This window comes from Anguilla rostrata, chromosome 1 (assembly GCF_018555375.3).
Source record: "Anguilla rostrata isolate EN2019 chromosome 1, ASM1855537v3, whole genome shotgun sequence".
Classification (NCBI taxonomy): domain Eukaryota; kingdom Metazoa; phylum Chordata; class Actinopteri; order Anguilliformes; family Anguillidae; genus Anguilla; species Anguilla rostrata.
Window position 1 is genome coordinate 23943071 of NC_057933.1, and position 21485 is coordinate 23964555.

Below are 21485 nucleotides of genomic sequence, written 5' to 3' on the forward strand. Positions count from 1 at the left end.
GTTTGAGAAGCACGCCAGCGAGCAGGGCAGGTATATGATAAATTCCGACCGAGTAATAAATAATTTAAATTCTTAACAGATAAATCTGCAAATTCTTTGGTCCTTGTACGGATGTGTTCAGATCTTCCATATTAATAAAATTCAACTGTCACCAACAACAAATTGAATCTGAATGCACTGAAGGTCCACTCATTTTTTTCATACTTAGTTGGTTGTGGGATTTATTTATTAGCATCGAACAAGGCGTCCGGGGTACTTGTTTTGAAATAAAGACACAAATACAGTGCGAGACGCGGCAACATATTTTTTTAAATGAAAACAACATGAACACAAAAAACAAACATACAGCACAATTAATGTTTTAAATGATGATCAGTGGAAATATTAAGTTAAAATTAAGACTTACAATATCTGGGCATATGTCCAAATACTAATTTATTTAAGGATACAGAGAAAAAATATACTTGTCTTGAGTCCTAATCAAGGCTGTCCACTGGTTTACAGAATAGGTTTACATACTTTTTGGCAAATATTTATACATGTGTTTGGATATTCATCTGGGAACAGCAACAGCACACATTACAGGTGACTTCTATAAACACTGTGCATATTCCAATGTGTCAGTACAGAAGGTAACCTGTTTTTAATATGCAAGGAAAAGGGCCACTTAAGACATTAAAGAGGAAACGAAAACATAACACAAACTCATATATTTTTTGTTTACAAAAATCTCAAGTTAGCAATATTTGACTAGCTCATGGCAGCTGTTTTCCTCAGAAGATTTGTTCATGCAAGTCAATGCAGGATCTTTTCATGCAGGAACTTTTCAACAATGAATATTGTCCTTGGAAAAGTCATTACATTACAAATGAGTTATTTCCCAGTTCTACATGTCTAACACTATATGACACCAAGGTCGGTATTCAATAAACATTTGTTCCTAACTTAAAAATGTAGGACAAAAAGAAATACAAGCATTATTTTATTTTAATACATACTGTAATAGTCAATAATTTGTCAAACTCAGTCTGGTTATCACAGACTATACAGATTTCCCAAATTTTCCAAGTCTCATCCGTATGCTACCGGGCAGATACATGTTTTAAAAGCACCAGATAGAGTAGATAACTTGATTATCATTTTGTATCTTTTATTTTCTCATTTGCACATACAGGGCGGTAATATGGCACCGTACAGTACAGGACAAATTACAATTTCCCGGCATAAATAAAAGGAAATAAACTTCATCATTATGCAAAGCTGTCTTTTAAATGGTATATATTCAAGATCCTATATCCAAAGTCAAAATAATTATTACAAGTACACACATCAGAATAAGAAAATATAAATGATAAACTTTCATAAAAGAAGTTGCTCTGTAGAGGCACTGTTCACTTTTGTTGGATGAGAGTTCAAAAGGAAACTTCACAGAAAATGGCATATTCTGTTCCTTACATTCACTATAGTAGACATCAACATGTAAAAGCAGACTTGGTTACATAAACTACTCCCCACTATCCGATTCTCATACAAATCCCAGAAAACACAGCTGTTCACCGCCCTGCTGGTCTACTGGTCTTATTACCTTAAGACCCGTTTATACTGTATCACCTGACCAACATTGTGATCAGTGATGTGTAATGATGTACAGCTCGAAACACTGAACAACAGTAGCGAGGTAGCTATCATTAGCTGCTTCGCTAAAAATCACTCGCTATCAAAACTAAAATGGAAGACAGCTTCTCTTTCATGAAAAAGTACATGTTGCCAACTTGGAAACCGATAACCTGCCATTTCAACTACTATGCCTTTGTGTATCATTACACCGGTTGTTTGTTTGCAAATGACTGCAACCACTTTTGGCTGTTCAATAAAGTAACAGTCAGTTGAAGAATATGATCTGGCCTAATAATAACTCACTGGTTAGTTTGTTCCAAATAAAACTGAATGTTCATTTAAAGAGATGTTTCAAAGGCAGTTATGGAAAATGCTATGGACAGGTATATGCATATAAGGCATAAGCATTAGCTACATTAGCTATTTTTTGTCATAAGTAAGAGGCTGCAGCATTACAGATAAAATCTATTAGTATTGCTGTTTCACTAGTGCTACATTTAGCTGGCTGGCTAACATAAAACAAATGCATACAATCTAATCACTACAGAAGCAGGCAAAGATTACACCACTGGAAGAAATATCAGAAGTACAATATGGTCCCATGCGGTTATATAACATTGTACTTACAGAGGTGTAGTGGGAGAAAATGGACTGCAATCTTACATAATCAAGTAACTTCAAATCAATCATTTTACAAGACTGTTTAAGGGCGGCATATGATTGCACCTATCACACGGATAGTGTTCTGTGCTACTGTACATTAAGTGCTTTCACATGCATAAGAAAATCAGTTGACAAATTTTGCCCATCTATTTAGTTTTTTCTCATTAGTTTTTTCTCACTGAAATGCACACATTTGTCCACAGTGAAAACCGGCTCCTTTCTCAACAAATGTCCGAGCTCAATAAGTACAGACACTAAACTGCACAGTAGGGAACAGAATATTTGGTCTTTAGTGAAGTTACCCTTAAAAGAAATGTATCATTTCTGAATAGATTTACAAAAATGACAAATAAATGGATATATCAAAATGCATTTTTCTCTGTTGGCTGGTTTCATAGTGCTACATATATCATTTTTGTCTGAAAAATAGTGAATTTATATTCTATGTTGAATAAATAAGTCGGTAGAAATCATGTATAAATATACTCCTTGATGTGATAAAACATTGAAAGAGTACACAGGCAAATGTGATTGTCAAATCAGAGGATCTCTGGGTTAGAGTATTTTTCTGCTGTTCATCCTAACAACCTTATCCCAGAACACCACCACAACCAAAGACGAAATATGACATCAATACTGATGCTATTATTTGGCAACTGCAATTCATTTATTACACATTTTTGTCTTAACACCTGGTTCCTCACACTAAGCTGAGCATTTGATTATATAAATTAGCATGGACAAAAATAATACAAAGCCAATTAATGACTCCTTAAAAAAGGCTTTAGAAGCAAAAAAAAATGTAAAAGTTAAAACTCCATAAGCCAATAATCGGATTATCAGGTATAATCAGATTGTCAAAGCAAGCCGATTAAACTTGTCGCCCAAGGAACTTTTCGCATCTTGATTGTTAACTTCTGTGTTGGCCAGTAGAGGGCGCTTAAGACAAACTGACCACTTGTGCAGCCGTTCAGCTCCACCAGACTTCAAAGTGCCTCATAGTCCTTTGCAGAAAAGACTGATTACCTTTATCGGTACGTTGCTTGATTTTATGGACAAGCTTTCCTTTGTTTAATATTTCTTTTCTCAGACTTGAGACTGTTCTGTGTGAAATTACTTAACTTCGCTCATGGAGAAGCATACAAAAAGCAAGCTCAGAAATTACGCGCAGTCGTGTGAAAAAATCCAAGAAAATATTTCTGCAATGTCAGAACAAAGTGATCATCCGAGTAATTTACACGCTTAAGCTCCTTGTGACTGATTCAATACTGTAATACAGTCAAATTAAATTTTCAAAACTTAGTGACAGAAGAACACACAACCTGCAAAAGCAGGAGTCCACCAGTAAAAACCCATGCAGTCACATTTAATTCCCCAGATTTAATAAATAGAAAGCAGGAGTGCATTTCTAACCCCTCTGGAATGTGTTGTGCATTTACGCTGTGCATGGTCGTCAGTCCACTTCAAGCACAATATGCGCGTTTATATCATAACACTTATAATTCTGTAAACTCGTTGGTGGATTATAAGACTCAGCTGACATTTTTTCACTTTTGTAAAAAAAAAAAAAAAAAATTCTTTATCACACTATGGAGGCCTAACATTATTGAGCAGGGATTGTAGGGTCAGATAATGAATGAATCTTGTTTACCAAATGTGTTATGGATTGTACTGGGATGATTCAAAACAAAACTGCTTTTGCTGGAAACAACCCATGCAGTTTTAGACAGCAATTATCGAATTAAATTATTGAATTATTATTGTTAATTTGATAAATTATGGAAGAAAAACAATGCAGAAACCTTTTCCAAATGAATGAAAGGAAAAGTTCTGTGACTGAAGCAGATTTTGTTACCCACCTGAGCCAAAGCCAGCACACTATCCTTGTAGCGCAGGAGTGTTTTTGCAGAGACGAGAGAGAAATGACATGCACGGTACAGCAGGCAAGCCGAGGAGCGGGAGGCAGCATTTACTTTAAACAACTAAAGGTCATCTGAAGGTCATTCCGTATGGGCGTGTGCCGTGTAGCTAGCACCCCTAGCCCGCGTGCACGGGGTCGACGCTCTTCTTTCACGAATCCTGTAGGCCATGCTAGGAAACAGGGGTTAGGTCTCTTCTTCTGCTGTCTTTGATCCCTGTGGCTTCCGGTGTCTCACTTCGCTCTCCGTCGCCCCCTCTGGCTGCTGGCTGTCATTGCCGTCGTCTGCCCCCACAGTGGTCACTGCCTCTTCACCTGCGGACTCCTCTCCGGAGATCATGTGCTCCATCTCATTCTCATTTTCGTTCTCTGAGTCAAATGGCCGCTTCTCCTCGATCAGGGAGGCGTTTGCCTCGTCTTCGGATAAATCATCCTTCAGGAACTCCTCTGTGGACAAATAAGCAGGGACAGACAACCAGGTCTGCAATAAATCTCATCTCAAGAATTTTCGAGATGGAGGTAAAAATCTATCTAGTCCTGATGCTAAAATCCGAGTAAATGAAAAAGCTGGCTTAACAGTCTCAAAAAGGTAAATTGCATTCAAGGAGAAACTGTACTGGTAGGACCACAACCAGATTATCGGTAAGGCTAGCTCATTGATTTTTTTTGTTGCCCATTCATGGTGTGTGATATGTGCAACGGTCAAATAATTAATTGACCCAAAGACCAACCAGTTGTCAATTTGAATAATTTTAATGTTCTTACATTTAAAAAACTCTGCAAGCATCACATAAGAAAACAGAGATGGAATTTTACATAATGCAACAGTACAGGAAGTCAACCAATAAATAATGCCACACAATGAAGAGCTCATATCGCCCACTTGGTACGGTAACCTCATTTTGCCGAGAGGGGCGTCTTTCAAATGATACTTCCCCCATCCATAGAGCTTAAGTAGTTGCTCACTGGTTTGAGTATGATACTGACTTTACCCATATGCATTAGCCTTTTCAATGACCAGGTCGGAACTCAAATGAGCATCTATGGGATATGCTGGAACAATATCCATGCTAGTGTTTTCCATTTCCATGAACTATGCATGAGACTAGACTTTCTTGGGGAATAATGTTGTTTTATTCATCCTGTGGAATTGCAGATCCTGGTACTCTATGCCACAATGTAACAGCATGTAAACAGTACTGGGCACATGAGGTCGATAAATTCAATACTGTATTAAGATAATTTATATTGGTGCTTCCTTTTGTTGTTAACTATCTGCATGTACAGGCTACTGCAGTTCAGTCTGCATTTCATTTTATAACAAAATGGACACATCAGTTTAAGAAGAATTCTAAATATGAATTTATGTAACTGCCATTTGGTTTTATTTAGTACTTTCTTACCTTTTTTTCCAGACTTGTGCCTCGGTCTCGATGGACACAGGCAGTCTGCGATCAAAACCAGAACCTAACAGAACAAAAAGATATTCCCACATGTTTTTAGCTCACAGCAACACTGCGGAAACATATAGCGTAACTCCACATTTGAAAACCCTTCAGAAGAGTACACTCCACCCACTTTATCCTCCTAACTAGCACAGATTCCACTAGGATTACACAACCCTGAAGTTTTATGCAACACTGAAATGGGAGCCATAAAATAAAAGTTGGTCAAACTCAGAAAAGAACATTACTAAACCGGGAAAAAACTCTGTGAACACTTGAAAATAACCACAGGGGCTTTAATGGCTGCAAACACAGGTCTCCTTATGCAAGAACCACTCACTTCGCGATTACAATTTAGTATTTCGTTTGCGCAGTATAATGTAAGCTTTTAATTTGTGAGCACTGCCACTAATTAAACCGATCTTATCCAACAAGAACAAGAACTTTCTGTAAAAGTCAACAGCTTCAACGGCACATTACATTTTCTCAGCCAAACATTTCACCTTGCACCTCAGGTAGAGGATAGCAAAAAAAAAAAAAACTGTATTAATTCCAAGGAACAGAAAGTGCAGTTCCTGTCCTACTTTCAGCCTAAAACACAATTACCATATTAATTTACTTTCCAAATAAGACATTGTTTTTTCTACAAGAGATTGACATTTTAATTTTTATTTCCTGAATGACTTCTTTCCTCCGTCATTAGCAACTGTACACTTTCTCAACACACCCTTCCGTTCACTTTACTTTCCCAGTTGAAATTTTAACAGATCGCAGGGAAAGGTGGATGGAATGCAGAAGATGACCATCTGATTACTATAGTGTCAAACTCAAGTCCTGGAGGGCTGCAGTGTCTGATGGTTTTTGGTGTGTTTCAGCACGAGAGATCCATTTCAGTCACTGATTAGCCACAGACCACTCTCTCAAGGCTTGAATTGGCTGCTGACTGACAGAAAACCACAAATACCTGCAGACACTGTGGCCCTCCAGGACTGACGTTTGACACCCCTGCTGTAGAGACTCTGTGGTGTCAAGCGGAGAGCCAAATTTCTTAAGCCCTTGATCAGACAAGGCCGGGGCTGGAACACGCGCCATTCTGGTGTCAGGACATAGACGGCTGATGCAGTTCCGCTCTTACCAGGCCCAGGATGAGTCCTGTCAGCAACGTCGCCATGGCAAATATCAAGTAGGACGTCCACGCTGGCAGCCCCTGCGTTTCAGTCAGGTAACTGTGGATTTGCTGTGCGAAACAGGACACGGCTTGAATCAGAACCACCGACCACCCAACCCAATACAAATTCTGCTTCCTTGCATCACCACAACCACACCTTTCATCCTGTAGCAGTAGGCTACATTCCTTAACAGAGAATTGCGTGAGCAAATAGGAGTGAGCAACACAAATACATTGCAATATAGTAACATACATAAACTAATCCTTAATTTAATAGATTATTTCACCCCTATCCCCTCTAATGTAGTATAGTATGGAAGGTAATTGAATGGATTTGTTTGTATGGTATATTACCCGCCATTCACGCTTTTTTTTAAATGCCCTTGCTCATGATTCGTTCATACTAATTAATGCATTCATTCACAGTTTCAATCATGTTCGCGTCATGTTTTGCTGAAACCACATGATCTAAGCAGTACAGCTTCCATCCTAGTAGTGCGAATCCAGCTGAGATTCTGAAATTATTAATGGTATTTCACAGGCAGTGAGGCCAGAAAATTAATTTCAGACCAGCTTCTCTGAGTGATGAGGGGTGTGATTTTGGTAATCATAAGCGATATTTAGCACATTCAAGAGAAGAAGCAGACTGTTTCAATATCACTGACCCTGTTATTTCTACAGAGCCGAAATAGCATGCGCTCACATACCATAAGCCATACACAGCCATAAGGCATACATAACTATAGTACATGCATATCCATAGCATATGATCATAACATAACCATGATAAATACAGAGACCTAATCCATGCGATACATCTCTGCTCTATAGTAAAACATCTGCTTACTCTGATCCACACAGAGAGATGAAAGAGGCCAGCCATTCCTGTCATTCTGCAGAGAGAGAGAGAGAGAGAGAGAGAGAGGGAAGGACAGAGAGAGGCAGGAGACTGTTTTTTTTTTGAGTGGAGAAATTTGCAGAAAGCTACATAACCATAAAAAGAAAATTCCTATGTTCTTCCTCTCTGATTCACTGTCCTATCTGTGAATAAAAATGTCTGATTATACTGCAAGACACTGCATACAACACAACAAAAGTGAACTCCTAATAGGTTTTCGATTAAGACATCGCTAAAAAGAAAAGCCTTGGGCTCCTGTGGCTAGAGTTTGCCTGAGGAAGGCACTGCTGTATATTTAAGCAAAGCAGTCATCATCAATCAATATTCACCTTTTCCAAGCCCAGAGAACAAACAGTTTTCTGTCAGCCGTGTGAGGTTTAAAAAAGACACATCCGCGCATATGTATAAATAACCGTAAATGAATAATGGTAGGGGAATAAAGCCAATTACACAATCGAGGACGGTGACTTCCATCCTGGCACAGGTTCCACCACCTCCCACTTCTTCTCAGTGATGTAGCTCTGGAAGTCCTCCACCGTCCGTGATGACAAGTACCTCCGGAAATTTCCATCCTTGGCGCTGTCGGAACAGCAAGGCATACTTGGGTGACAACAGCACACACACTTCACATGAAGTGGATACGTTATCTTCCTTTGACCACTGAGAAAGGAGGCGGAAGTAGTCTATGAAATAAGTGAATAATGGGAATATAATCTAGCAATGTGTGTAGTGCACCGAAGAGTTGTTTGTGGAGAGACTTGTGGAGCCCGTATGGACAACTACGTACTGCAAGATGGCCAAAGCTACCGGAGAACTTACTGAAAAATAGTAGGCAGCGTCGTGACCAGGAACCGTCCACTCAGACCTGAGGAGAGAGAGAGAGAGGAGAAAAACAAAGTAAACGATCAGCCGCGCAGCGTAAGATCCCCTACGGGAACTGCTATTTCCTTTGTGATAGTGGGGGGGGTTGAGGTGGGCGGGGGTGCGGGCACAGCTGAGGGCTCGTTCAGGGCTGTGATCTGTCAGCATGCGGTTGTCTCCCGTTCCGCGCGGTTTGGCGGAGGATGTGTTTAAGTACCTCTGCCGCAGTTAGCGCGCTATTTGTGGATTCGTGAGAGGCCCTTTGAAACTTCTCGACGCACTGCGGACACACCGACTCCAAAACGCGTGCGCCGCACTGTCGGTATTCGCCTCTCGCTTTCACGGATAGTTCTGCAAAACTTTTCCGAGTTTGGGGGTGCTTAAGGACAGGGCTGGGTGATATAGGCCAAATCTAATATTGTGGCTTTTTTATTTTATTTCGGTATATAAAATCACATTATACATTCAATAATGCTGCAAAGTCTGAAGAGGAAATTCAGCTTAGGATTCAATGTAAGCCATCACCTACAGTATGAAGCCTGAAAAGTTCAGAGGGTTCATTAAAAATCAAATTATTTATTATCTTAATGCGTTTCTCGGCACACTGGCAGATGTATTTATTCATATCGCATGCCGGTGTGAGACCCCAGGGAGGGAGATGTGGCAGTTCTGGGTGTGCACTGTCGTTTGCTGCATGGAGAGAGGGAGAAAGCGCGCCCACAACAACACAAAGTCAAATAAATAAACACGTTCACCCTTCCCCCTCACGGGTTCCGGGCAAAAACAATAAATTAACACCACAACCAAAACAATGAATACAAAAGAAAGGAAAATTGAGCGACAGCTTTTCAGCTTGCCAAACATAGCTTTTCAGCAGCAGTTTCCTTTCTCTCAGTGTTCCGTCAAACAAACAAGAACAAACAATAAACTTGCTCTCTTGGTGTGTGCGCCCCTTCTTGGCCCCGAACTGTGAAAGGGAACACACCTATGGGCACCTGGGTTGATCAGCTTACAGAACCCAGGTGCGTGTGCTCTCTCCACCGGGAGGCGTGACCGAGACAAATTCGCTTCTCCCAGACTGAATGCTACAATTCATTAACAGTGCTAGACGCATGATCTGCCCGCCCTCCACAAACCGCTGTTCCCCGTTCATTGTACCCTTGCTGATGGCTTTTTGTTTCTTAACAGAACAATCCCTGATGATCCCTTTTGGTACTCTCAGTTTGCCCTGTGTGTTCTTGCACTTGTCTTGATTGTAAGTTACAGTTTGTGATGTTTTCATTTTGAGAATACAAGATTAGCATTTTTCGTCCATAGTTGTCAACTACAGAGGTTATTGTTATGACGCATCTTAGTATTCGTAAAAAGACATTGTTAAAATAGGATCCATCTTACTGTTTGTTTCTTGGTTATGAACTGACAAAATTATTTACAGCCACAACATGAGACCCTGTTAAGAAAACAGGCTAGTGCAATGCAAGTAACCATCCCAACAAATGTTTCCATTTAAAATGAGTCGATTTTACACGTTCATAACCTTCACGTTTAAGTGTAAGAACTCTTCAGTTCCGAATGTCCCCCATTCCCAAAGGGTAATTGTCTTGTGGCTTGTTGGTTCTTCCACTTTTTTAGTGGGTTAAGTAAAACAGGTTTAAGCTTTGAGCAAACCTGCTCCCTACAAAGCAAACACAACCAAGATAAAATAACACGCTTCATCCAGGAGCCCCCGAATCAACCACAGCTTTTGCATGTGAGCCTGGCTGCCCAAGACATCAGCCAATCACACTGTATACCTCGAGGCTTCATTTGTGTAATTGGATTACATTTGGTTTAAGTGTAGGAACGAACCACAGGCAAATGTGAATCTCCTCACAGAGAAAGCCGCATAATGACTGCAGGTGTGGAAGAAGCTGAGATATGGACCCAAAGCCGAGGCTGTCTCTCCAATGCAGACCTCATCTCCTTGAGGAGAGCTTTACAGTGTGAACTCTACAGGACAACACTACAAGGAACAGGACCAGACCTGCTGAGATAATTACAAGAGCAACCACACACTTATGGAAACTGTAGGCTCAGCTACTTGAACCATAAGCAAACACTTATGTTAAATATAAGCCCCCAGCTACTATTAGCCTAAACATACTCACAATGTACCTTCAGCCTAAGTTTCAAATGGTAATTTACCAACTGTATTTACACAACATTGTGAGTTTAATGGTTAAAAAATTAAGAAAGTATTTTGCAAAGAAAATAAAAAGAAATATGACTGTAAAAAATGTAGCTTGGTTAATGGTACTGACACTCAACATTAAGAATGCGTTGGTGGTCAGGGTGAATATAAAAGAATTAAGAGCCCACTCTAAGTAATCTGAAGAGCTGCTGTCCCTGGGACAGATTCTGGAAGGTTCTGGGTGTACCTGGCTGCTGGGTGACGTCCACCTTGCCCACAGAGACATCCAGTGGTGCACTATCCCGGGAAAACATGTCCCATTCCTCTTTTATCTGCTGGCAGGCCGGGCACCAGGGGGCATAGCTGCGCTCGCACGAAAACACACAAATCGCACACGTCAGAATCACATCGAAGCGCATACACAAAGCCCTAATACCGACCAACTTTTTAAACCAATGCGTGATTCATCTGTTATTCTGGTGTAACACAACATATCTCATGATTTATCAATAGGGGAAATGAATAAATGCTGAAACTTACATATATATTTTAATTTAAGAAATTACAAATTTTCTTTTGATGTTTAAAATTATCCCAGAGTTAATGTACTATACATACAGTATACTTTAATGCAGTTTATCTTGTGGGAAGAACCAAATGCAACTAGCTGAATGTTATATTTTTAAATGCAAGTAATATCTTTTTAAAAAGCATTTCTCAAAAGTCATATCGATACACATATCATGTGCATTTAAACACAATATTCCAAAATTTTCTTTTGCAGTCAGTTTGCCCAATAGGTACTGTTTAAAGACCCTGTAAATTATGAATCATACACTATACCAACAATATCTTGGTATTGTTAGCATCACTGTATGACTTTTCCTTTTACTCATTGTTTGATTTTTTATTGAACAAAATATATTTTTTTAATTTAACAGAAAATTCTTATTCATTACGGAATAACCTAAATTTTAACCACAAATATTTTTAAACAAATATTCCTTCCATTTTCTCCTATGCAGTTGCATGTCTTCCCAAAGGGTTATCAAGCAGACAACCAGGGACCAATTTTAGTTTTCCTATTAAGCAATGCGGCTGATGCTTTCTTCAAGTCTTATTTTTTTGTTTTATTTGAATGTGCCCAATTTGAAAAATACTTTGCTAATCAACATCAATCCCAAACTAGATACTGTGCTGTAGATAGCCTAAATCAACAGCAAAAACTGCTGAGTAGGCTATAATAGAATGGAGCATGTGCTGATGTAATATAATGCATTTTGTCAGGTGATACTTTGAGTAGTGTGTGATGTTGAATGACCTGTTGTTCACATTATGCATTCTTTTGATGAAAACATTTTAAATATGTTTTAATTATCTGATACACCCGCCGCACCCACACTAAGTGAAACTTACTGAAGGCTTCAATATTAGCCTTGTTGATGAGGCTTATGTTTTATAAATTAATAGAATAGACATATTTGAACAGGCATAATATAACGTGCCTGTCCCCACGAAACTTCAAAAAAGCTAATTAACGACGCTAACAAAATATGCGCAACGAAACAATAACAGAAATGAAACAGTCTTCCGTTCTGACGAATCGCTTAAAAAGACGTATTTCAAATCAGTTTGTGCAAGCACTGGAGAAGCATCCATGAACATTGCATAACGAACAAAACCCCAACTGTAATATCTGCTGTAGATGAAAACATGAACGCGACCCCCGACTAGCTAAATGTGTGTATTCTACACAAACACACAAAAGAGGAATTAGGGGGGGAAACAGTAAAAAAAAAAAAATATTGGGGAGAACAGCCACGATAGCAGCATCACTTGGATTATACCATATGCTTCCGGCTTCATGTTTAGGAATACATTATGCACAAAAACAAAACAGTAGTCTATTTAGGCTACCTATATCTTAACACAAGCTGCAATAAACATAAAACACCAAGCAGCGAAATATTCTGCAACAGTCCGTTGTGCTAAAATAATAGCTGCAACCCACGGTTAGCTCCTATATGTACCCGCCTCCTTATGATTCAAATATTGTTTCTAATACTCACAACAGTAACATCCATTCTCCTTCGAGGATCAAAGTCCAGTTGGTGTCAGCGACTGACAGTACTTTGCTTTCGACTTCCTGATCTGCAGAAACGACAAAGTTTATTACAAATATGGCCAGGAATACACCGAAGATATGTATTTTATCAAAGGGTCCTGCAAGACATTTTCTCCCCGCCATGTTGACAGCGCACATGATCGCCAACAACCAGGAAATAGAATCGCTTTTTATTTTAAAGGTGGAGCGACTTGATTCTGAGCCCAGAGCCAACCTCACGGACCGCCTTCGCTTAGATCAGGAGTGTAAAAAGAAAAAAAATGTATCGCTGTAGCTATCATTAGGCCTTTTATTCTGCAGGCATAGGTCATTATTCTGCACGCGTAACATATCTGTTTAGAAAACAATTGCTTCATATTTATTGTCGTCTGATAGTTTCTCTGTTATTTCAGTGTCCAGGGTTGAGCACAGCGATTGCACTGCAGCTAGGATAAGAGTATCTTTCCTGTTTGAAATCGTTGTTTTTAATACTAAGATTTCTGCTTAATATAAATTTATCATACATTTAATAATTTTTTTAAAAAAAACCTACTGGTCTAATCATGACCAGAAAATGCGCATGATTTCAATGTGGATGTAAATGGGACATGCTTACTGTTATTAAATTAAATGTTAACGTGAATGCAAATGAATAGCCTAGTGGTATCCGAATGGATTCTGAAATGGTCCCGTTTCTTCTGAATACTAAAGGTAATGATGTTTTGCACTGAAAATGGTTTGCACTGATTTCACAAGTAAACTCATTCCTTCCTGTCCTGGGCTAAGTCTTCTGACTAATGAATGTTACCATGCATTACTGCATGCCTCAATAGCACACCAAACTTTAAGACTAACCAGCCTTGCCAAAACCAAGCTGGTGACTCATCCAAGACGTCTCTATCATCCTTCATAGCATAACAGTGTCTACATCCAAGGTTACCAGCGACATTTTTTTCCAATATAATTCTGTCTGGTGTCACACACACTCAGTTGTAATGTTTTACCTTCCACACACTGATACACCTGGATATAGACTAAACTTTTCATGTGCCTGATATTCAGTTAATTTCAAAAACATGTAAATTTGGTCACTTGGCCTGTGTAAATCACATGGAAGCAGTAGTTCATCTCACAGTGGCTATATGTCACACATACACTTCAACATTGCATAATTTAAGAGATGCTCTGCCTTCTAAAGCACAGGTTCTGCAGCCACAGCACCATGAACCCTGGTCCTGCTGAATGGTTGAAGCTAAGCATGTGTGGGCTTGGTTAGTACTTTGTTGGGAACTGCCTGGCACAACTAAAGTTGCTGGAAGTGTTGTTGGTGGGCCAGCAGGGGGCAATCTTTCCCCCTGGCCAACTAATTCCCAATGCCCCAGTACCTGTGACGGGTGAACGGTGCTGTAGGGGATGCCATCTTTCAGATGTGATGTTAAACTGAGGTCTTGGCTCACTGTGGTCATTGAAGATCCCGTGACACACATCACAAAGACTAGGGGGTTCCTGGATGTTCTGGCTAAATTCCTAAACTGGCTCCCTCAGCCTGCCACCTAATCACCCCTGATTTAACTGGTAAAAAAATTTTTTCTCCCCCCACCACAGTTGATGTTTGGAGAGCATTCTGGTGCAAAATGTGCAGCCGTGTATCACCCAGGTGGGTACTACACATTGGTGGTGGTCGAGGTGGTTTTCCCTCTGACCACTGTAAAGCACTTTGAGTGTCTGGAAAAGTTGTATATAAATGCAATGTTTCATTCATTCAGTACAGTCATGTCTCTATGGTCTGTTACTGAATCCCCACTTTAGCTTCACTGACTGTGGTCTGGGAAATCAAGTAGTTGTGGAATATAATGGATAGGACAACCAGTCAATGTAGAGGGATGGTGATTGAGACTGAGACAGACTTCTGGAAAAATGAGTAGGAAGGAAGGAAAACATTCTCCTATGGTATATTTAATGAGGGCAATGAGTTAGCAACACATTTTACAGTCAACTGCAGCACAGTCTCAATGCTGTCCTGGCGTTTTATCAATTAAGTAACACACTTATGAGTCCACTTTCAAATGTTTCTACTTTCAGCTTCCTTTGTTTTAGAGGTGCACTCGGAGCTACTATTGAAACCATACTTTTAATTCTCCACAGTGTCAAACAGTCAAACAGTTCTTTTGCTCCAGTGTTCCTTATTTCTGGCTAGTCCCCAAGCAAGTTGTCCAGGTAAGGAGTCTGTCTCTATCCTCCTTTAAAATGTTGCATGAATATTAAATATAAATTGAGGATAAAACATCCATCCGTTATCTAACCCGCTTATCCTGGTCAGGGTCGCGGAGGGCTACTGGAGTGTCTCCCAGCATGCACAGGGTGAGGTATACACCCTGGACATGTGGCCAGTCCATCGCAGGGCGCGCGCACACACACACACCACTCACTCACTCATACCTAGGTGCAATTTAGATTCTCCAAAGAACCAAACCAGCATGGCATTGGACTTTGCAAACACATACTTTAAATATTGACTCATTGTGAAGTATGAGGAAAATAAAAAGCAAGTTGTGCTCTGTACCACATTAAATTTTCAGTGTTCAGAGCAAATGCAAACATCTTTGTAGTCTCTGAATGCAGTGCGGCAGAGATCGAGAAATTCACTGATTTACGAATGATGTAGTCCTGAACCATCTCGGATGTGTATACGGTATGGTAATTGCATGCACATAACATAATTTTACAGATGTAAGGCTGATCACATCAGAGGTAAAAATATTCATCTACAGGTGCAATTTCTAATTTTACAGGAATAGCCAAGGGCAAAGTTGCACAAAACAATGAAGTACTATTAAAGGAGAGATGTCCATCTAATGCAAAGCCTGAAATGTTATCACTTTATTAAAAGATAGAGCTGTGAGCTGTTTTGGACAGGTCTATTAACTGTGCCTTTATATTTTTGAGGAGAGGGATCAATGTAAACGATCTTGTGTTTTCTAAGAACAGACATGCAATGGTGACATCTGCTCCACTTTATGGTGTTTGAGCTTTGTGCAGCTTTGCCCTGGACTACTCCTGTTAAATTTGTAATTACAGATGATGATTTTGTCTGATTAAATGATTCCCTAAAATCGGAAAGTTATGTATAAAAGGTTTGTAAATATGACAGTCTGCACTTAAACCCCATATTCATTTTTTCATTTCAAACGTGATGAACTTCAGAGCCAAAACAACAAAAAATGTGCTACTGTCCAAATACTTATACAATACAATATATATGCCTAACATGTAAAGTCAGCGCTACGTCCTTATATAACCTATTTTTGTATTAGCATGAACTTGTACCCACCTGCAGTACCGCTGCTGTGCGCCCACACATGAGTCTGACAAGGATTTAACTCTTCAGCGCATGATTCTGCGTTTCAGCACTTGAGACACAATTAATAGTGCATGACAACTAATTAAGTTAAAACTTTACGGCGAAACAATTTTCTAGTTGAAAGAATGAGGGAGGCTTAAGCATCGCTCGAAGTAAATGGAATATTTCGCAGAACCGTGATATTGTAGATTTTGGCAAGGGGGACGTCTGTAGGCTAGGCTTTAAGAGTAACACTCGCGATTTTATATATATATTAAAAAATAAATAAATAAATATATATATATATTTTTTTACATATATATATATATATATATATATATATATATATATATATATATATATATATATATATATATATATATATATATAGGCTACAGGCCACTGCAAACTGAGTTTATTCGCTCAGGTTATATTTGTGTGCTTATTTAAAACCATGTTGTATTGATAACTGTCACACATGTTAACACGTTGGCAAAATTATTTTAAAATGCAGGTTTCCCAAATCAAAAATGTATTTAGACAATGCGTTTTATAATCAGTTACCTGACAGATTAATTTCGTAAAGTTATGCAAAGGTATGTAGCCTTCAATGTTTCGGACTCAATACAACAGGCGAAAACCATATTATTGATATTATCTGCGCCGGATTTGGCACTTACATAAACACTAGGAGGCGCTAGTTTCTAATAAGCGGGTTGCCCATGCATGCATCGATCGCTGTGGCAAGTCAGTGCGGAGAGAGCCCCCTCATTCTGCTCTACTTCATTCTACCCTGTCAGCCTGCATCCACCGCTCTGTCGCGAGCCGCATCGCTGCTTTCGTTCTGTCTTTCCGTCTCTGTGTCCTTCCTCGCGAAGGATGAGGCGGTTGAAAAACTGATATCAATCGACCACCGCTCTGTACTCCATCCCCAAGAGCCTCCGGTTGGGGGTATTTTAAAGCAAAGAAATACACATATTTACTATTTTTAACCCCTGTTTTGGAAATAAATGTGTAAATGGCTGGAGCACAGCCCGGAGTTCACGCGCTGCAGCTCAAACCCGTCTCCGTTCCGGAGAGTCTGAAGAAAGGCAGCAGGTTCATGAGATGGGATGATGTAAGTATACGCGGACACGCGGGTCTCCACCGCGCGTATTTCTTCTGTTTGGGGGAAGGTTCCGACGGCATAGCTTACAACTGGTGCGGGAATTAAGTGTCGCCAAGGTGGACGAATAAAATAAATCATTTATAAAATTACCCGATTGTTAAAAATCAGTTTTGTTATTAATAGAACCGCATGCTATATCGTTTGGTGTATGCACAGTGACTGGGAGAGGAAATGGAGAGATATATAGGAAATTTACGACCCTGTAGGCTATAACTGGGAGCCTCTTAAGAAATGGTACATACAACTGGGTGTCACATTGTATATTTCCGAAGGTTAAGTCCACGTGTTGCGTTGTAACAAAATTAAGTCATTGTATCTCCGACTGGCTGTAAAACCTGTTAGGGGCCTACGTATAACACCCTAATGTTAAATAGTATTGTGGTATATGTCCGATTTAAAATAAATATCAGTGATGCTCGTTGTAGCTATACATTCTATGTATAAAATAATCACTTAACGTTTGACCGTAGTCTACAATATACACTACCTGGCTGTTTCATAACGTTACTACCTTAACTTTTCATTACAACCTACTGAAAATATAAGAAAAAAATTAATCTTGCGCGCTGCATTTACTCCATATTCCGTTCAATACAGTTTGAGAGCAGCTGTGCCCAATGACTTCGCATGTAGCCGATAATATGCCATTCAGTGGCGACTGACAACCGGAAACCTATTTCTGAAGAGCAGTGACAGCCAGATAAAACCGAGCACTAATTGATGTTTTGTCCACTGTGCACCAAAACGTGTTTGTGGAGTGCTGCAGCGTCCACAAAGAAGACAAATAATCTAGACAAGCGAGGCGCCGTGTGCGAAGCTGCGATAAGCGGTTGTAACATTCAAATGCAGATATGTGTAACGTTCTGGAGTCCTGGTACACATGCAGTTTCGATGTCTGTGCTGGACAGATTGATCATCTTAAAACAATGGGTCGACGTAAGAGAACAAAAGAAAGCATCTCTTGCTTTCGTCCACCTGTAGGGTCTTTTGTTAGTGAGTTTTTGGTCAAGTTTGCGCTGCTGAAAAAGCGCAGCGTCTGCCCCTGGCTACTATATAGTTTTCACTTCGACATCATCACGTCTTAAATTTCTTTACCTAAATGAATACATAGAGATGGTCTCGTTTTAAGGTTGTACACTCGTTACTATTAGGCTATGTCGATTAGGCTATTTTTGATACAAGATTTTGGCTGTCCTGCTTCCAGTCAACGGGGTAGCTAAGTTTAGCTGTTGCGAAACCTTTATGTGCATTAAAACACTCAATGTTTGTCCGAAAATTAAAATAGACTGAGCTGTAGGGGTACTGTAGGTATTTTATAGACCTCCTGGTGACACGTCTGTAATTTATGCAAATCCTGTTTGCGTATGAATAATAGAATTACCTATAGCCTACAGAAGGTTTGTTTCAGTTTTTAACTAAGTACTTTAGGAATATTACAATGCATGCTGTGTGATGAGCATGCTTAAGAGCTGTGGAGATGAAGGAGTTCTGGAAACTGTACCAGTGTGGTCCCAATGCTGTAGAATCATGGGAAGTATATTTTGCATGATAAATTACTATCATGGATTGACTGTGGATTGCACAGTGTAAATCACAGCTACTGTTGATAAAAGGGTATGAAATATTACCTGCTTTGTAGCATGCATTTATGTATGTGATCATTTAGAGTACACTGCATTTTGCTTTCATGGAATTTGCTGACGTGCATTGATGCTGGTTTCTAACCATATGCCAGTGATAGTTGCAGCGGTGAATGGCAAACCTTCATGTAGAGAAGAAAGTAATGGAATTAATGCGTGAGAGAGGAAAGCAGAAGCTTATATTTTTAAAATATCGATATTGAACATCTTGATATTGAAAACGCCATCTTAGATGAGGGGAAAAGAGGTAAATGGGTCATGTGAGTGAACAGAGATTTCTGACTGTTTCAGCGTTTGACTCTCACTTAATCAGGTTACAGGATCGCCTTGATTAGTTCTGAGTTAAGCCTTGATTAGATTAGATAAGTGATGTTGAGGGAGCTAACCAGTATCGTAACTGTACCACTGTGTATAAAACAGGAAAGCACATTGATGTCAAAGGCTGTCAGCCATTACAGGCTGTCTGTATGTCACAGATTGCCTTTGTTTCCTTGGTACGTTGTTTATGTGATAGTCCATTAAGGTTTAAGTGCGGTTGAGTTTTTCACAGAGATGGGCTGTGGTCGTGCTCATCTCAGAAAGTGGGAGGCAGTTGTTTTGCACCCACGCTCAGCTTGAGTAACCTTGCGGTTGTGTTACGGTAAGAGAGAGCAACGGTGGAGTAATGGTCATGTTCGGCTGAAAGAGGGACGCTTATGTCGCTGCTTGTTTCAGTTTGGTGGGGGATGCGGTTTCTTCTGGTTGTGTTCAGCACTAGGAGGGCCACATTGGCATTGCGGTTGTGCTTTGAGAGATGGAGATAGTTGCCTTGCGGTTGTTTTAGGCTCAGAGGTGATAGCAGTGCCATTATGGTCGTGTTCTGTTCGGAGAGGGTAGACAGTCAGATTGCAATTGTGTTCAACTGCAAGACAGTCATATATGTTCAGCTTTCAAGAGAGAGGCGGTCACATTGCAGTCATGTCCAGCTCACAGGGGGTTGTCCTTTTGATACTCCAGGCCGTAAAATTGCTCCAAAGAAAAATACATTTGGAATGTCCCCACCTATAAAACCTGTAATCCCCCTTAGCGCTTTCCATCAAAGCATGTGCACCCTGCCGACTCCTTAATAATCTGTGTTTAAAATGTTGACACTTTCGAGCGTGGCCATGAATAAAAATAAAAATGCTTGTCTGTTGCTACGGCAACTGCTACGCTTTAAATTCCCCGTCTTTCCAGTTCGACCCTCGGCGGCGGCTATGCTAAGTCGCTTCCCCGCGGCCCCTCGTTAAGTCGGCGCGCGTATGTGGGCAGATCCTCGTTAGATCTAAAATAAAACGCGGTCGATGGCAGATCGGCGCGGAGAGAGAGGAGGCGCGGAGAGAGGAGTTCCAGAGCCTGTGGAACATGGGGATCTTCGGATGGGGAGAAGCCGGCCTGCCTCCGCACCGGCTAAGACGCTTTCTGTCACCCCGACATTAAATCACCCTTTTACGTGGGCCGCTCCTTAGCGAGATTTAAATAAACCGCAATCAATATCTGATTTGTGCGCAGAGGGATTGCTTTGTCCCGGCTGCCGGCGTTTTTTTGGGGGGGGGGGGGGGGGGGAACTGCGATCCGTTTGGGGTAGAGATTTGTCCTCCGCCTAAGCCGAACGGCGCGTATGTGGAACACTTACGCAATCTCTGAGTCAAACTTCAAATCCCCGTTTGCCCACACAGATGAAGAGGCTGAAGGAAAAAATAAATTTATAAATTCATGTTTAAGAGAGGATTGTCTCCTGCCCCGCGTCTCTTTAATCTGGGGGGTTTATGTTCGCTTTGGCCAGATAGCCGCCAGCTGACGCATCTGAGTCCGCTCGGCGCCGTCACACGGCATCTCCAGATTATCCGTATCAGCGGAGCGCTGGCCGGTGTGGAGGTGGGGGAGAGGAGGAGCGGGAAACAGGTAGAGACGCGCGCCCATGGCGGATGCGTTCGAGGCTCGGGCTTTCCGAGAGGCGTCCTCCTGATTCGGAGTGGGCGGGTGAATTTGCGGGCCCCCCCGCCCGGCACTGTCTGCCTCCGATGATCCAGGCGAGGGTGAGGCGAAGCGCCATGATCTCCTCTGAGGCGCGAGCTGCCGGCCTATCGCGGTCCGTCAGCCGAGCGCCGTACTGCGCGGCTGTCGCGTCGGAGGCGCGCGCTTCACGTGTGGCCGGCGCAGGCAGGCCGCAGGAAGTCCCGGTCGACCGGAGGTGCTCCGCACGCCATGCGCAGCAGAGCTTTTCCACTGAAACCCACCGTCCTTGGGCAGCGCTACTGCCGCTCCTGAGGGGCAGCTGGTTATATTTGCCGCTAGCGCAATCCAAATACTACACCAGCCTGCCGGTTGCACCCAAACATCACAACGTACAGTAGTCGCAGGTTGAGCTACCCGTCGTCCTCCAGGTTTGTTTATTATGGAGGACGTTAACCAGTGTGCTGTTGGACCAAGCCCGTAAATCTAGGTGGGACAGCTGTCGGGGGAACGACTGGT

At 41.0% G+C, this 21485-nt stretch overlaps 2 protein-coding genes across 5 annotated transcripts in view; one reads left to right on the forward strand and one right to left on the reverse strand.

The window, feature by feature from the left end:
* Window positions 1-1133: 1133 nt before the first annotated feature.
* On the reverse strand, window positions 1134-13029 carry tmx4 (thioredoxin-related transmembrane protein 4). The gene is made up of 8 exons (XM_064330964.1): window positions 12810-13029; window positions 10988-11103; window positions 8529-8574; window positions 8160-8288; window positions 7659-7704; window positions 6779-6880; window positions 5602-5665; window positions 1134-4645 (listed from the first exon to the last, which is right to left on the reverse strand). Exons 1-8 carry the CDS (start codon window positions 13001-13003, stop codon window positions 4386-4388), a joined length of 957 nt encoding a protein of 318 aa, XP_064187034.1. The 5' UTR covers window positions 13004-13029; the 3' UTR covers window positions 1134-4385.
* A 3887-nt stretch (window positions 13030-16916) lies between these two features.
* Window positions 16917-21485, forward strand: part of plcb1 (phospholipase C beta 1) — a 68578-nt gene continuing 64009 nt past the window's right edge. The window contains exon 1 of one of the 4 annotated variants that reach the window (XR_010329456.1): window positions 16917-17301. Coding sequence is in view for 2 of the 4 variants with exons in the window: in XM_064330982.1 (XP_064187052.1) it covers window positions 17203-17301 (99 nt within the window). In the remaining 2 variants the exon portion in view is untranslated. The remainder of the gene's footprint in view (window positions 17302-21485) is intronic. The other 3 variants (XR_010329455.1, XM_064330982.1, XM_064330974.1) reach the window with 3 other exon arrangements.